Source organism: Ruditapes philippinarum, unplaced genomic scaffold (assembly GCF_026571515.1).
Source record: "Ruditapes philippinarum isolate M1 unplaced genomic scaffold, ASM2657151v2 ctg4172_1_1_1_1, whole genome shotgun sequence".
NCBI lineage: Eukaryota > Metazoa > Mollusca > Bivalvia > Venerida > Veneridae > Ruditapes > Ruditapes philippinarum.
The window spans coordinates 1-18,062 of NW_026864183.1; the positions used below are offsets into that span (position 1 = coordinate 1).

At 32.2% G+C, this 18,062-nt stretch overlaps 2 protein-coding genes across 2 annotated transcripts; one reads left to right on the plus strand and one right to left on the minus strand.

Moving 5' to 3' along the window:
* The first annotated feature begins 4,957 nt into the window (after nucleotides 1-4,957).
* Nucleotides 4,958-7,749, plus strand: LOC132724772 (uncharacterized). Its single transcript, XM_060709737.1, has 5 exons — nucleotides 4,958-5,197; nucleotides 5,973-6,209; nucleotides 6,506-6,625; nucleotides 6,886-7,050; nucleotides 7,179-7,749. The coding sequence occupies exons 1-5, from the start codon at nucleotides 4,958-4,960 to the stop codon at nucleotides 7,353-7,355; spliced, it is 939 nt and encodes a 312-aa protein (XP_060565720.1). The 3' UTR covers nucleotides 7,356-7,749.
* A 1,880-nt stretch (nucleotides 7,750-9,629) lies between these two features.
* On the minus strand, nucleotides 9,630-15,275 carry LOC132724771 (cytochrome P450 3A24-like). Its single transcript, XM_060709735.1, has 11 exons — nucleotides 15,119-15,275; nucleotides 14,591-14,687; nucleotides 14,335-14,387; nucleotides 13,928-14,024; nucleotides 13,559-13,761; nucleotides 13,075-13,223; nucleotides 12,604-12,731; nucleotides 11,892-12,217; nucleotides 11,494-11,634; nucleotides 11,078-11,240; nucleotides 9,630-10,835 (listed from the first exon to the last, which is right to left on the minus strand). Exons 1-11 carry the CDS (start codon nucleotides 15,166-15,168, stop codon nucleotides 10,752-10,754), a joined length of 1,491 nt encoding a protein of 496 aa, XP_060565718.1. The 5' UTR covers nucleotides 15,169-15,275; the 3' UTR covers nucleotides 9,630-10,751.
* Between the last annotated feature and the right edge of the window lie 2,787 nt (nucleotides 15,276-18,062).

Consider the following 18,062-nt stretch of genomic DNA (forward strand, 5'->3'; position numbering starts at 1 on the left):
CAAAAACCCCGCTTCATAATATGAAACAAAATATTGCAACTCGCATTATGCTTACTGCAAACTGCTTAGTGCGTACTGTAACGTGCGATTATAATAATGCTATCGTTGTCATCTTCGTTGTCAATGCGCACTGATCATGTCTTGCATTATATTTATAACAAGAAAAGCATTGATGCAAAGCATCAAAGGGCGACGCCAAAAGAATTTGATCCAGATTTGCACCTAAATACTTAACAAAAGATGTGTACTTTATAGCAGTACCATTACATGTGACCTGGAGGCTAGGGCCAGGTTAAGTTGAAACTTAAACCAAAAAAGAATAGACTCTGTCTTGCCAAGATGCAAAGGCAATTTATAGTCAATTAAGCAATCTTATAGACTCATGTTAAAGAAAGAATTCTTCAGATTAATTTTATTGAGACACAAGGATTCCTGAGTCATCAGCATATAATCACTGGCACGAGTATCGGACCTGGGGAGAAAAAATAGACCAGATGACCAGATTGATAAAAAAAAAACTGTGTTTATAAAAACCAAAAATAAAAAATGTAAATAATGAGCCCCTTTAAAATATACTTTCAACTTGAAGGTATATTTTTTTAAAGGGGGTCATTTATTTACATTTTTTTTGGTTGTTGACACTTTAAGATGAACACAGTTTTTTTATCAATCTGGCCATTTTTTTTTCATTCCAAGGGTCTGATACTCGTGCCTGTGCATTATAATATAAAGCTTATTGCTTAGGGTTGAAGATCATGTAATTGACATATTTAGACATAAAAGAGGACCTAAAATGAAATCAGGGGGACAGCATAGGTACTCAGAGCAGTAGTAGAATAAGTACCAGCCACATCAACCAGCTACTATCAGAGCATAAGACTTAAACCATGTAAGAATGTCATTATATATGGCAGATGCTTGAAGTTTTCATGAAGAAGAAGAAAAACAACTTCTTCATGTGCAGGATAGTGTGTTCAACTGTATCAAAATGCCCTTTGTAGATCTAAAAGTATCATGCAATACTGGCCTTTGTCCATTTCAAATAATGCAATCTGTTAAATGAATCAAACATGTGTCAATTGAAAAAACCACTTCTAAACCCTGACTGAAACTGCCTGACCCATGACTCAAACCCACTGCTTTCAGAAGACCAACTGAGCTATCCGTCCTGCTACAAAAAACATTTTCTCTTTCAATAATGAAACAGTTCTAAACCACAACATATTTCCCCACTATATCGATTTTGTGTTCGTGAATTCTTATGTTACAGAGCATATAGGAAATTGAAAACTCATGCTTATATTGCAGTCATAGGATGAGAAAAAACTTTTGAGCTTGACCAGAACTCATTAACCTGTGACCAACATAAGAAGAAATTTTATGAAGCGTGATTTGTATTTTGCATCAAGGGCACCGGGCAAAAACATGAAAATGCACTACAAACAAAACCACTTTGTGGTAGATTGTAATATTTTCATGTTTTCATCTGGCGCCCAGTTACTTTTTTGTACTATGTTTTGGTTTCATGTGGCACAAATCACCCACTATAAATTTAGTGCACAAATTTATTCAAGGGCAAGTAACAATCTACTCTATGTACAGTCTGTTGTCGCGTTGACTCAGGGGAAACCTGGAGGTTGAGACCGGTGTCTCTTCATTACAAATAGATAAACAGAAGCTGTCCTTTTCAAACTATGCACATGTTAGAATTCAGAATATGATTTTTTGAGACTTTATTAATTTATATTGCTTGATCCAAGTTTAAAGGACATTTTCAATCAATACATGTTTTATCATTTATAACTTTAAATGAAAGTCTCATCCCTTTTAATAATAATGACATAACTGTATCTCTTTAAATGCAGAAAAAATTATAAGTCTCAACCATATCAATATATACTACTGTCTAAGATAATACATGTACATGCACATAATATTAATAATTCCCAGTTTATATTAAATAAATATTTAATCCTAACATTAACATTAACATGCTTTTGATGACCTTACAACTGGTGAATTATATACAACAAAAATAGTATTATAAGTAATACCTAAGATAGACAGAAAAGAACAAATAATTTAGTAAACATAAGTTACTTCCCCTTAAAAAATAAAGAAAACCTGAAACCCAAAAGAACACGATAAACAGCAAAATTATGAAATGTTGCAGGTTCAATTTTATCAAGCCATGCAAATTAATGGTAAAGTATTCATAAAAAAAAAAATAGATGGCCATGTGTCAGCAGTAATTGCAGAAAATCGGATAGCTTTCAACATTCCGGATACTGGTACACTTTGGTAAAAAACAACCATTCTGCGCAACAGATAAATGTAAATAAGGATAAAAATCAATAGGATAATCGTTTACAACAGTTTCATTACCTATCCTTATACTCAATTGCAGGTGAACTTTCTTCTTGTAGGAAAATTTTGAAAATGTATAAATGATACGGCCTCAATCTAGACCACAACGATATTCGAATCCGGGTTTTAGTATTGTCATTAAAACTAAGGGACAAGCTGTTAAACTTAACCCGCAATTTCGTGAAAATAATATCACAATGCACATGCTTTTTACATAAAGTTATTAAATACAAATATAACAACACATTTGTTTACTTGATTTTTACGAATCAAAATAAAACTAATTTACACAACATGAAATTAACTGCTAATAATAACAGCTCCTTCCATAGGCAAAAATAAAAAGCGTTCCATAATAGACGACGCCGCTCACCGGCGTCGCCAATAAGTGAATATATTGCAGCATATGAATGCAAAGACACGTCAAATTCGCCCAAGTATTGCTCAAAAGCAATTATTTATTGTGAAATAGTGTCGACAATGTAAGTGGCATATTTATAGCAAATTAAAGGAACATTTGTACTTTCAGGAACTTACCATTTTACATCTAGTTATATCAAGAACAAGCAAAGAATGTTATCTTAAACACCGAACATTATACACTGTCCTTAAAAAAGATGCAATTAAACATATAGCGTATTAAAATATGTGAGTTTAATGGTTCAGAAAGGAACACCGGTCAATATACAAAAAACGTACATTTGATGTCCCTGATCTTCCTTAAATATATAATTTGAAAAATAAATATTTAAATTCTCAAAGGTATATTTGTAATCCTAATTCTACTGAAAGATAATATTTTACATGTCTTTCAATATTTTTATTTTAAGAATTTGACAATATTGTGAACATTCATACTTTTTTCATATAGAAAAAAAATGTCCCGATTTAGAAATACACAAATTAAAATGATTGTATTTTTGTGCATATACAATGTCAACGTGAAATATAGTTGAAATTCTAATGTTTTATCAACAAATTTTACGAATATTATGAGATTAAAATGATATATTTACGCTAATTATTCTAAAAAGTGTTCAGGAAAAATGTCCCTTTCAAGAAAAAATACGCGTCACTACCGTTACAATAATCCAAAGAACAACCTCAAAGTAACTTCCCTTTTCATAATTCTTCATTTGATGACGTAAACAAGTTTATTGGCGCGAATATTTTAAAAGCAGAGAAGATGCCACCAGAATGGCGGACGATCTAGATGACAAAATTAAAGGTAAATATATGCATATAAAACGTGCTTTGTAGTAATATCATTACCGTTATATATGTTTAAGATCGTTGCTTTAGTAACATAATAATATTTTTGCTACTGTTGTTTGAAAATACCGAATTAAACTCGTAGCTAGTATAATAGTAAACATTGTGATATAGAGAGGCTCTCCAGCGGGGAATATTTTGTTTATACTCACTACCGTTACAATCACTACCGTTACAGAAATTGTGATAGTAGTATGTAACGGTAGTGATATTTGACGTAACGGTAATGATAATCAGATATAAAATTGTAAGTTACATTATATTAAGTGATATATATAAATTAGGCATTAAATAATTTATATATATATATATATATAGATATAGAAAATAACACAAGTTTAAATAAATAACGTTTACCTTCTTCCTAAATTATATCATCAATACTTTCAGGGTTCAAAGTGATATTGAACAGCACTGACCGGTATTTAGGAAACACACAGCGCATTTTCTACAGATTATTAAATCTTCGAGACGAGGAAAAGGATATTTACTGGGGGAAACGTGTTTGCGACTTAGCTGATTGTATTGCAGACACTAAAGACTTAATAAAATTAAAAACAAAACAACTGCAACAATGGGACTCACAGCAAAAGAGCGTATGGCGCGTTGGCGCGAGAAACAGCGGGCAGACCCAGATGCCCATGCCAGATACAAACAAAGAGAGAGAGAGCGTAACAAAAGACGCCGAGAAGAGGGAAAGTTAAAGACAATAGAAGATATGTCAGCTCGTGAAAAAAGGCTCACACGAAAGCGCTGGAGGGAAAACTCTAAATATTACAGACAAAGAAGAAATGTTACAAATAACTTGATTACTCCGCCAACTTCTCCTGAGCATGGATTATATGAAAATGACCAAGGAGCGGAAAATCTTGAAAACAACAGATCAAGCAGCATGAAAAAACGATATGCACGAAAGAGAAAAAATGACAAAGCTAAGTGTTATCGTAAAAACAAAACATTACAAATAAAGCTCAAGTTTCAGGAACGCCTTACCGAAAAATACAAGAAACGATACAACCGTCTTAAACATAAGTACATGGCATTGATAAGTATGACCCGATACAAAGAAATGATAAAGAAAAAAATAAATTTCCTGTGAAGGCCTTCCTGCTGTACAATACAATGATTAACAATATAAGACAACGATACAAAATGGCTAAGACAAATAAAGAAAAAAGATTGATAGCAGGGTATGTTACAAGGAAAAGAATATTAAAGCAATATGGTCTAACTACATTTGCAAATACAACATTAGCAATATCTCGAAGACATCTTTGAACAAAAACCTCTTCGTAAGCCTAACATAAAAACTCTTAGAATGAAACGAAAATTACACGAGTATTTTGAAAGAGATGATGTTTCGCGAATTACTGCTGATAAAAATGCAACCATCACTAGAAACGGGACAAAGAAACAGATCAGATTTTTAGCTGACGACCTGAAAACATTGCACGCTAAGTATCTATCGGAGAATAATTCAATGTCATACAGTTTGTTTTGCAAGCTTAGACCATTCTGGGTAATCAAACCCGAGAAAAGGATAGAAAAACGTGTATGTGTAAAATTCATGATAATTTAAACTTGAAATTACACGCTGCATGCAAAGATGGCTTAGTCCAGACAAAAAACCTAAATGTTTTAATCAAAACGATTGTATGCCAGGATACAAGCAAAGAATGCATGTACAGAGAATGCAATGAATGTAAAGATCTTAAAATACCTTTAGCCATGGCGAAGGAAACAGATCTATATAAGCAAACCACCTGGCATGAATGGAAGACAAAGCGAGAGCAAGTCAATGAAAATGAAAACTCAAAAATTGTAACAAAAATTGTAAAACAGCAAGAGCAAGGTACCAGACTAATTCTTGCAAATGAAATAAACGACGAAATGCAAAGGGCGTGTAGGCACATTTTTAATATAAGAAATCAGTACAAAGCACTACATTATCTGAGAAGAAATCTTACACATGAAGAATTGATAGCACATATTGATTTTTCTGAAAACTACGCTTGCAAATACGCACACGAAATTCAAGCAATGCATTTCGGTGGTTCACGAAACTTCATTTCACTTCACACAGGTGTTGTTTACACTAAAAGATAACATAATACCATTCTGCACTGTAGCTGATAGCCCTAGACATGACCCAGCAGCAATATGGGCACACCTTGAACCCAGTGCTGAATCATGTTACTACTGGCAAAAAATACAAACGCATCCATTTTGTCAGTGACGGGCCTACAACCCAATATAGAAATAAACATAATTTCTATCTTTGGACAACAAAAATTCAAATATATGCTTTGAAATGTCAACATGGAACTTTTTAGAAAGCTGCACATGGCAAGGGACCTGCAGATGGTATTGGGGCAGCAGTGAAGCGAGCTGCTGACCAAGCTATAATTGTTAAAGAATTAGACATTACATGTGCAAAAGATTTCATAAATTTAATACAGGACACAACGTCAGTTAAATTATTCCTTATACCTCAAGAGAAGATCTGTGAGATAGATGAAGATGTTCCAGAAAACCTATCCCCTTTGCAAGGCACTATGAAAATTCACCAGGTAAATATCTTAATTTTTCATATACTTGGCATTTTGAATATCTAAAAAAGGACTAGAAAATTAGATGATTCAATAGCACACAAACACACACAGACTTATAAATGCACACACACACACACACACACACGCACACGCACACACACATACATATGTAGCTTAATTATGGCAATAACTAATTTGTTAAAAATACAAAACAATATAAGTAGTAAAAGTAGTAAATTATTTGCATATGAGTAATAAAGTAATACTTATTTTCATTTTATGCAGTATACTTACAAAATCAATTTAATTTACAGCTTGTATTGGAGGAACCACATTCATTCACATCTAGAGTGCTGTCGTGTTTCTGTGAACACCCGACCAAATTACAGTGCAATTGCTTCAAACCTGATGTTCACACTGTACCTCAGCTTAAGGTATGATCAATTATTAGGTATATATTTTAAATTAAGATATGACAAAACAAGATAGAAAACATTGTGACAATTTATTGTGAAATATTTAACTTTTTACAAACATATTTTAGAATTTGTAAAGGAAGAATGAAGAGTGCTTGCAAAGCATTGCACATGTAAACTCAAGTTATCAAACAAAGTCCCAATATGAAGTTGTCATGATTATAATACGTTTGTTGGACATCAACCAGCGCTTTATGATTTTATCATGTTTTCTTCAGGTGACAATGTCGGAACTCATAGAGAAAAATGTTGATGTTGTGCAGCTGAACAAAGTATCTGTTGTTGAGGAAAATCTAATTGGTCGATATGTTGTTGTACAATACGATGGACTCCCTTTCCCAGGAGTTATTCTTGATGTTGATGAGGACGAAATAGAAGTTAAGGTACAAAATTCTCATTTACCAAAATGCACCAAAATGTGCTCGTGTCTTATTTATATAATTGACATAATTCTAAATTATGTAATAATTATGTATGTACATGTTTATACTTCATATTATTTATTCTTCAGGCAATGCACAGAGTAGGTAATAACAGATATTTTTGGCCTATGATCGATGATGTCTTATGGTATAACAAAGAACAAGTTCTCACACTTCTGACGGACAAACCGGAACATGTTACATCAAGACATTGCCAAATCCCACCAACAATGTGGAAGTTAGTGGCGAAAGAGCTTAATCTGTGAAAAAAAATCTAATTATCAAATGAACATTCCTCTGGGTTGATTACGTGTGCATTTAAAATGTATAATCAACTGGACATTAAATGTGCTATATTGCTTCAGTTTCGTTTAAATTGTTGATTTCACTACCGTTACGTGCTATGTAAATACCGTTACGTTTAATCATTACCGTCACGTATGATATATTCCCTTACAAATTAAATTTCAGATGGACTTATTACATAGTTTAAAGTGTTTATGTTGCAAATGATTGGATCAATATGTTTTAATTTGATTTATTTTCGAAAGAGACTACTTGGTGTGTTGACAGAAAAAATCTTCCACTACCTTTTTTTGCTGAATTTATAATTTTGATAAGTTCATCATGCCCCATAGACTGCAGAATAATATTAGATATATCTCGTCATTTATTTACAATTTTGTATCTTTAGAATTAATGTTTTTTTAAAAAACTAATTCTTTATAATGCAATTTGAACATGATTTATTTATTATTTTTTGTTGCGTAACGGTAATGATTTTTTGTATTGACACTTGTTCAATAAAGGATTTAATCCATTTAAAATGTTTATTTTCAATACAAATTACATTACTGATTTCAAAGTAAAATGTGTTTTCTTGTTAATTATTCCACAATTGAAATAAAGAAGGATACATGTCAAGATGGCAACTCCTTGGGAGATTTTGTACGTTTTTTGTATATTGACCGACACATGAAGTTGCGATTACATGAAATCATAATGCATGACTGTATTCAGCAATACGTAGGTTTCCATTGTCATAAAGAAGTATGGAAGCAAGCGTTATGTAAGTCCAAATATCATCAAGCAAGATGGAATAAATGCACTAATTCTGTTCCATACATGTGTATTATTTGAAATTTTGTAAGGTATCATTTTGCTATTTTCAGGTACTTTGTATTTCCATCATGGACCTGGGACCTAAAATATAGGTCCAAGCATGGACACAGAAGTAAAGATAGAGTTAGAGTCATCACTTAGATTCACATAAGAAGGATGGAGAGGAAATACGAAGACAAGGCAGACATTGACTGGACACCATTAGAAAAGCAAGATAAATCTCCGGTAGAAAGTCGAATGAGCAACATCTTTGATAATTTAAGCAGATCAATTAGAAAAGCTTGCTATAAGGCAAGCACCAAAGGTCAGCAGTTCTTATAAAGCCTTTTTTACGATAGCGTTGATGTTTTTAATTCCTTCGTCATCAAAAGAACCCGATAATCAGAATCCAATGGAGCGTCAGCTGGAAATTGAGTATATGTAGTATAAAAATCTGGAAACAAAGTGATCCCTGGGAAGCATTAATCACAACAAAATTACAAGAGAATTGCAGACTCGGTTTGATTGAGTCTGTACACGAGGGATAATGAATACGTGCAACATCCCTCACGCCCCCTAGCACCGGCTTGAACGGTACTCAATTCTCAACACTTAATAGTGCTGGCATCAATGATCCCGAAAGACCAGATAAAAACATTTGCTTTGCAACCAGAAAAATTAACATACTCTTGAAAAATGGCAGTTGTCACTCATGCTCAAACCAGTAAAGTACACCGTAATGATAATGCTAGTTAACAATCGAAACATGACGAATGTAACAAATATATGATAAACAAGATCAACAAAGAAAGGCAGCGTTCAATGAACGCAAAAAATAGAGAAAAACAGAATCCCTAAAGAAGGTCCAACACAACACAATTGAAAATGTTGCAGACTCGTTTTGATTGAGCCTGTTCATGGACGGTACTGGAAAGTGCAAGTTACCGTCCACGCCCCCTAGCACCGGCTTAAGCAGAATTCAACATTTAAACATGAAATAGTAAAATTTTGAATTTAGAAACATCCGCAGATGTGTTCATACGGCGGTTATCATGGAACCTTCAATGTGACACAGTAGTGCCATTCCATGAAAGTCAACGACCTTTACCACTCGGCCACGGACGCCCCTACCTTTTATGTATTAAAACATTTTCAATTATGTTGTGTTGGACTTTCTTTAGGGATTCTGTTTTCTCTATTTTGCTGGGTCGTGTGGGGGTTGCGTTCATTGAACGCCGCCTTTCCTTATTGATCTTGTTTATCATATTTCAAACCACTTGTCCCTCACTACTGTTGGTTCGAATCCTGACAGCGACTTTGGATTCTTTCAGTCGCCATATGACCTTTACTGTGTCGGTGTGACGTAAATCCCAATCAAACAAACATATACATAAAAGGAAATAATAATAACCCGAGTTAAATTTTCATTTAAAACAGAGTATTAATTTGTGATAATTTATTAATTATATTATCATATGATACAGTTTTTGCATTAAACATACATCAGCACAGTGACATAATTATAAATTCTGGTTTATCACAGTAACATTAAATACATGTACATATAACAGAAAAATCTCAGGCGGTTTCAACTATAACGACAATAATTATCCAAACATTCTAATTGATATTTGTTTACATAAAATAAAATCACACTTTCACACATGTCCGATGACTTTAGCACACAACATTGGTGTGTTCATAAAGTTTGAAGAAAAAAAACAAGATCAACAAGGAAGACTCAGCCAGTAAATATTGCATCATCAGTTAGTATTTCACAAGAAATATCCATGGCACTAACACCAAGTTACTATCACACTTAAAATGAGTTAACATTTCACTAATAATAATGTGTTCACGTCTATAAAATTCAATGTGTCATATACATTTGAACAGGCCTAATCATAGTAGACATTTGTAAAATGTTTTTCAAATAATTAAAGAAATTAAAGAAAAAACATTTCAAACAGCTAAAGAACTTACAATTAAGTGCTTTATACGCCAACTCGAAAGTACTAAACAGTTGATAAGTCATTATAAATACACGTATAGGAAGCAAAATTTACAAAGCGAAAACTGATCTAAGCTCTTTTAAAAGAAAACCGTCTGAATAAGGTTTTTCAATGTGCTAAATCTATAATGCTACACAGCACCGGTCAATTGCAATAACTAAATTTTCAAGAGCAAATTATTTCAAATTACCAGTAAATGTAAAAAAATCTAGAAACAAAGTGATCCCACTTTTTAAACATGTGCATGTCGTTGGAAATCTGCTTGCTCACTTTTTCGTCACTAATGACCTGTTGTTTTTAAATACACAGCTTAAACATTATGAAATCATTAAAATTATAAATCTTTGCATAATATTAGCTCCTTTGATTTGATAAGAAACACATGCTAGTCAATGGCATCAAACGCACTTCACCTTTTCGCCGATACGAGAGCATCCTAATGTTCTTGAGATGCAAATACAACTTATTTGGCTTAATATTCCCTTCAAATATGATACTCAAGAATGCAAGGATTATGCTAAGAAACAAATGGATTGTAATATTGTCCTCTCAGATTGAATGTCGTCTATGAACTCGGAGATTGACCCCATCACGTGGTACAACAGCGCCGCGTGCAATTATTGTTAGGGAATCCTGAAATAAGAAAGAAGGGGATATTTATCTCTATTTAGAATATAAACTTAACTAATGCAAAGTTACTTAAAAGCGTGATTGATTTATGAAAATGAAAATTAATTTATATGAAATTAAACATTGTTTATCATGATTATTGTCAATACCTGCCAAATCGGCTACATTCTTGAATGTCAGTATATTGTACTAGTAATTAAAATGAAGCATAATTTAAAATGAAGCATAATTAAATCAAGACTTACCTCTGTTTCATTTGTTTTTGTGAATGTAAAGTTTTGTAAAATTCTTGAAATTGCAATTTTTATTTCCAGTATTGCAAATCTTTGACCAATGCACATTCTTGGCCCAGCACCAAACGGAAGAAAACTGTAAGGCACTATCTTTTCTTTGTTCTCGGGAGAAAACCTGTGGTACGAAAATTGGAAACTGTTATAAGAGTATGTAAAATAAATTTGAAAATATGACTTACCTGCTATTCAAGCATATTTTTGTCATGAGACGATGTATTCCGTATGATTAAGATATTATTTATTACGAATTCAAACAAATGCAAAAGAAACCTGTATTTACGCATGTTGTAATCTAGAAATTATTGCATACAATATAATGAACGGAAAACAATATTTTACATCTATAATACAGTATGATATCTATTTACCTTTCTGCGTTAAACTCCTCGGCGTTTTCCCAAAATTCTTCATCTCTATGTAAGGACCAGACATTGGCTTGAATTGACATACCCGAAGGAAACGTATAGCCAGCGTATTTCCGTGTCTTGTCAGCTTTTCGCGTCACAACTCTTAAATGAAATGGATAAGCATTCAAGTTGATTTACTGCTTGGCAATTAAATTTTACCCCTTTGAAACAACAAAATTATATACCAATAGAATTTATTTTAGAATGTAACAAACAAAATATCATAAATACGTAATTTGAAGTTTATCCTGAGGAAACTAGCTTATTCATGAAGTTTGTTATACTTTTGGTATAAAAATGAATAGTTTGAAATATTTTAGAGTATCTCTAGTTACAAACAATGGAGCTATAGTACTTACAAGGAAGCGGTTGGATACAATCGGCACACCTCGTCTAAGACCATATCAAAATATGGCATGTTATTGACCTTTTCGTATGTAACTTCCTTCCCTTTAAAAGTTTCGTCTATTTCTTCGCAGAGCCGATCTTGTACGCCATCATTCGTTGCGAGCACGTGCGTGAGGAACGCAAGAACCGCTGACGTAGTTTCATATCCTGCCAATAGGAAAGTCATGCTCTGTGCAACGACCTCACGTTCAGTCATCGGTCGGATTTTTCGTCTGCTTTTGCCGTCTGCGTTAGGAAACACCATTAGTTGCACAAGATCAGTGTTTACGTTATCGTACTGTAAGAGATAAACAAAATATGGTTATTGTTTGTAAAATGCCATACCAGCATGACATTCTCATTTCCTCAATTTAAGTGTTAAAGTGGAAAAGCAAATGTATTTTATGTATTGAAATTGATGCATACATTAAAACGTTGTTTGTTATGATTTAAGCTTTATAACAAATATATTGTCAGATGGACCTAGATATTACTATTTCATTAATGTATACATGCTTTGCCATAGCAAAATTCTAGGATATTCCCCTCTTTGCAAATATGAGACACAAAGAAGTGTTTCAGATCTGTTTGAAATTTAAAAGTGATTTAAATTGCTCTAAATATTTGCATATTATATCTACATAAGAAATGTCATAACATGTGTGATAAATGATTGATTCATACCCCAATTTCTTTCCTTATTTTGACAACATCTTTCATCTGATTCTTCAACCAGACGACTGGGTTCATACCAAATAGGAAGACAATGTTCTTCAAAGCAAACACAAAGTACGAGAGGAATGGCATCAACACTGAAAATGGACGACAAATTCATACAGTAATGAAATGATGCGTGGTCAAATGAATAATATCTTTGAATTATACCTGCTGTAATATGGTTTTGGTAGAGTCCGTTATCGTTTACATCGGCAAAACTCCCAAGAAGTTTTTCTTCCTGACTAACTGATTGTAGAATACCCATTCGTTAATATCTGACTTTTTTGCACATTATACCCGACACAAATATGTTTGGTCAGATTACACAAAAGTCATCCAGCGCAAAAAAAAATGAAATTTGTTTTAGACACTCGTATATTGAATTTGCACAAAACATATTTTGTAATTTTATAATTCATCTAGATGTTTTGTACTTACTAACTAAAGGCTGGATACACGTCTTCGAAAGTCCGTCAAACAAGAATCTTATATTTTTGAGGAAATCATCATCTTCGTCTGTCTGCGCGTTCGTCTGTAGTCCAAATGCACATCTTCCAATGACATCTAGTGTCAGCGATTGGAACAAACTGGAAAATACGGGAAAAAAAAGAAATTATTAAGCTAGTTCAACTCATAATTCCCAATGTTTTAGATGTAATAATACATATAATACATGCCATATGTGAAATATAACATAACACCACAGCCTAAATTTGGTTGGATATATTATTGCATTGCATAAGGCAGCACTAAGAAATAAAGGACCAACAATCAGTTGTACTCTTTGACTTTATCTCCCTTTAATATTACTTAAATTTTCTTGACTGGAAAATCATAATCATTGGTCTTTTAAGTCTTGTCAAAATTCGATGTCTTTTCAGATAGCTTAAATGAAATAAAATGAAAGTATTTATTTATTTACCTATATGCATCATATGTCTCCTCCTTTTCGCATTTGTGTTCAGTGTTTGCAACAAGATGATCGACGCTGTTATTTATAGTTGCGAACATGTGACGTAATTTACCGGAACTGAACGCTGGAGTTAACGATGTTCTGCTCCTTTTCCACTGGTCGCCGTTTTCTAAAAACAGACCAAGTGCCTTTCTTGGTGCTAACGGGAATGGCTGTAAGGAATGAAGGAAGACATGGGATTACTATAGTAATAAGGTGAGATTTCATATATTTTAAGTTTTCAATATTTAAACTTTTCAAATGTAATCGTTTTGAATAATTTCAGATGATTTAAGTAACCTATGTACAGCCTAAAATAGAGAAAAACAGAAACCACACCTTGCGACTTCGGTAATTGTTAAAGTCCTTCACCAGAATTTCACGCAGAATGTCCGGATCTGATACGGCAATTACAGGAGACCACCCTTCGAAGTATCTGAAACAAGTAAAAATGCAATTGATTGAATTGATATTCAAACCAGATGAGCTTATATGACAAACTACCATTTATTTATTTGGCCTACCTATACTTTAAGTTTACTATGATGCGAATCTATAATAAAATAACAGGAAAACATACATTTTTGTCGAAAGATTCTATTTCTTATTATTTCTTATTTGTTAAATACTAGTGCAGCATATATAATTGTAAATTGTGCAATTTTTACATTTGTTTATTCGAATAGCTTTGTGACTTTGCAGTCTTCCCTAAAATGGTTCTGATATATATTCAGCAAAATATTTACCCGAACACTCGTCCATATTTCTTGCCCCACGTTACCATTGCCTGAAGATGACCCTGAAAAAAGAAATTGATCATTGTTAAACATATTAAACAATCATTTGTTCCTACACTAGTATGAAAATTGAGACGATGACAATGCGGTTGGAATATAGATTTATTTAATTAAGAATATATAAAATCATTTATGAAATTATTATTGTATACAATTTTTATATATTAATCTGTCTTGATAATATAACACTTTTGTTTTTACTTACTTTTCTCAAGATATACATAAGATTCCCGGAGATAATACTCGGCTCTGGTCCAGGTATGGCCAATCTTTTGAAAACGGAAAAATGCCATTTTAGGTATCTGTAAATGCAATATGCAACATTCATTACATGTCTAAAAGTTACTAAAAGACTAAAAGGTAATGTTGGTAAAAAAGCACCTCTTTGATCATTATAATACTAATTATATGATTATATGCATTGAATCGTTGCTTTTATGGAGACAGTACATTATCAGAATCTAATGATTACATGATTAAAATAATAAGAAGTCAAAGAAAATGTTGATTACCGTTATTGAGTATTTAAACATATGAATATTCATTTTCAGTAAAAATATAATGTATAAAATATTTTCATTTAGAGTGTCATAATTTATGATATTTCAGATTTATTTATTTATATTGTATTTTTATATTATGCAAAATAGAATTCTAATAAAAAAAGGATGAATGTTAACAAATACAGTACAAAATAATATTTCTGCATAGAATTCTAAAGAAAGGTACTTACATATATCCCAAGAAGGCTGCCGCTAACACTAGTACTACTAAGAAAACCATTTTACACTCAGTCAACGATTCCCGTATTTTTTTCAAATGTTTCTTTGCGTTCGTGAGAAGAGAACTTTAGATGGAAGTCATGTTGCGTTCCTATTTTATTTGGTCTTTTGTTTAAAGATTTCATCTATTGCGCATGTGCAAGAAAAAGGGGCATGTTCTTTCTTTTCAAACACCTTTAAAAATTGAGATTTCAAGAGCTACTACTTCACATGTTAAAATCTATTGGTTACCAATTTTGAATCTAAAAATTTGGCTTTTGCAATTTTAAAGTCTTGAAACAAGTTAAGTCGGTTATTTACGGTCAACAAACCTATTGACAACTCCTGTATCTAGCCATCCTTGATAATGAGCGGAAAAAATAATCCAAAGTAACCGGAAAGGCCGTCATATTTGTATAAATAACACTGTTATCGTTGCTTAGGTACTCGAAAAAGCTAAAAATGGTGAAAAATTTAGATAATTTCAAGAGTGGAGAAACTATTTTGGGAATAGCTTAAGATTATATTACTAAATATAGTAACATGTTATAACACCGTAATGGAGTCAACAAGAGCACGGTTAATACCTTGCCTAGTATAATAAGGTTATTCAAGGCTTACTCGATTTTTAATTTTAGTATGAATTTCTATGGATTTCTGTCCAGAGACAACGATGATATAGTTCAATTATTTGACCTACATGTACATTCCCAAGTCCCACTGACCCTCAGTCATATATAATATCTAGCCTTCCCATTTGATGAGTATCAAATCAATAAATATTAAATGTTGAGTATTCAAAACAATATATTTTGTATTTGGATTAGGAGCATGAATCAGGGGTGAGAAAAACTTTTAATTTTTTTATTTATTTTATTTTTCCAAATAGCATAAGAACAAAATGTTATACCGTGAATCGTCTAAATGCAACATTTTGAATAGTTTTTAGATAAAATCAAACTGACCATAATTAAACACATCCAAAAGTGTGTTGCTTTTTGAAAATGTGTTGAAAATGTTAAAATTGTTCTTAAGAGAAGAAATGTTGTTCAAACTAGTCGTATACGTACCTATTAAAATAAAATTATGTCATATTTTGCATAATACATAGAATGTTTCACGTACTGCTTTGTGAATTTTAGGCTGGGGTTATCTGTATTCAGGTTAACTTCCTGAAAAATACACAGGGATGAACTGATTAAAAAAATTCACTGGTCATTTATATTCATTTTTCTCGCAAGCAGCCCAATAGATGTTTTACTTTACCATTACAAGTTTCTATTTTTATTTATTTATTTATTCATTCATTTATTTTTGTGGAAAAGTCAAGACCCATAAGGTCACACGACAAATAACATAATAATGAGCCGCGCCATAACAAAACCAACATAGTGCGTTTGCGACCAGCATAAATCCAGACCAGCCTGCGCATCCGCGCAGTCTGCTGTTCGCGTACAAACCCAAGTACAAGTAGAGAAACTGATAGCGACCAACTATGTTGGTTTTGTCATGACACAGCTCATTTATTATTAACAACACATCATTACAAAATATCATTTACAGCGTGTAGAGGATGGAAAGTTGAAGTACAGTAAGACTAAAATGTTATTTGAAACATACAATTAATGTATTTCAAAGGATTGCCAATGTCCAAAACTTTAATCTATTGTCTCAAGTGTATATTATGAAATTGTTCCTTTTTCATAGGTGAGCTATGTTTCATACATACAAATTTACATAACGAAATAGCAAGATAAAAGAGAAACAGTTTTAAATATTTCTCAAAATCGAATTCACGATTAAACATTTTATAATTAAAGCATTTACTAGAATAATCAAACGCATCAAGTCGTTCTGTCTGTTGAACGGAAAATAACCTACTCACTGTGCATTTAGTGGAACAATTAATGTTATAAGCAATTAGATTATTTTCTGCAGAATTTGCTCAGCTAAAGCGCTTATGTTTTAGTAATTTAGAACTATTGCCATGATAATCTGAGTGATAATAATTATACACATTTAAGTTAGTTGTCAGTAACAAAGAATATGATTGGCACAGTGTGGAAATAAATCTTCATTTCTGATACTTCTGTTTTTTTTTTTAATTTGCTTTCTGTATAAATAGTTTTCTAAGCAACTTGTTTCGTACAAATTATATTACAAAATTTATGGTCATTGATTACGTTAGACCTGGTCTTAATTCTGATTCTGTACATTTTAATCGGAGAGAGACAGATACTGGTCAAGGCTTATTGGTGAGATTTTTTCATATAGTATAAACAGCTTCGTAACTAATATTATGAAAAAAATGAATATCCATATACATACGAACAATATTTTTTTTAAAAAATGTAATATATATATATTTATAAGGAGTTAACCAGTTACTGCACTTATGAGGCTGTTTACTGGTTCCATTAACCATATTTGCTTCTATACTCTATACTCTTTAATAATGCATGATATGTTTTAACCGGCAATTTAAAATCCTCTGTCCATGAGGGATACTAAAAAGTGCAATATACCCCCCTTCCCCGACCGTAAAATTAATAACTTAACTCTCAGAAGAAGTATGACTGCCCCATCCATTGAAAAATTTCTTTTTATAAAGTATTGATTAAAATGCCAGAATATTTCACAATATGACAGGCTTATCTTGTTCTAATTACTGTATATAAGAAAATAGATTATTTTATAAATATTGTCTTAATAATTATTGTATTATTATAATTATTTATTATATTCTCATGTGTGCACAATTACATACATTTCAACATAAAAGATAAACTTTACATTGTACATAGCCATTCTTTGAGTAGAATTACAAGAGATATTTTACAAAAAACTATAGTCTGTTATATTACGGGCATATATATGTGTATATATAAAATACATACACACATATACGCAAATACA

Coding starts and splice junctions, on each gene's coding strand:
- LOC132724771 (XM_060709735.1), bottom strand. CDS start 15,168: ATGGTTTTCTTAGTAGTACTAGTGTTAGCGGCAGCCTTCTTGGGATAT. Junction 13,762..13,927: donor ACAATTACCGAAGTCGCAAG/GTGTGGTTTCTG, acceptor CATTCCTTACAG/CCATTCCCGTTAGCACCAAG. Junction 12,218..12,603: donor AAATAAGGAAAGAAATTGGG/GTATGAATCAAT, acceptor TATCTCTTACAG/TACGATAACGTAAACACTGA.
- LOC132724772 (XM_060709737.1), top strand. CDS start 4,958: ATGAAACGAAAATTACACGAGTATTTTGAAAGAGATGATGTTTCGCGA. Junction 5,198..5,972: donor GGATAGAAAAACGTGTATGT/GTAAAATTCATG, acceptor GGAACTTTTTAG/AAAGCTGCACATGGCAAGGG. Junction 6,626..6,885: donor ACACTGTACCTCAGCTTAAG/GTATGATCAATT, acceptor TGTTTTCTTCAG/GTGACAATGTCGGAACTCAT.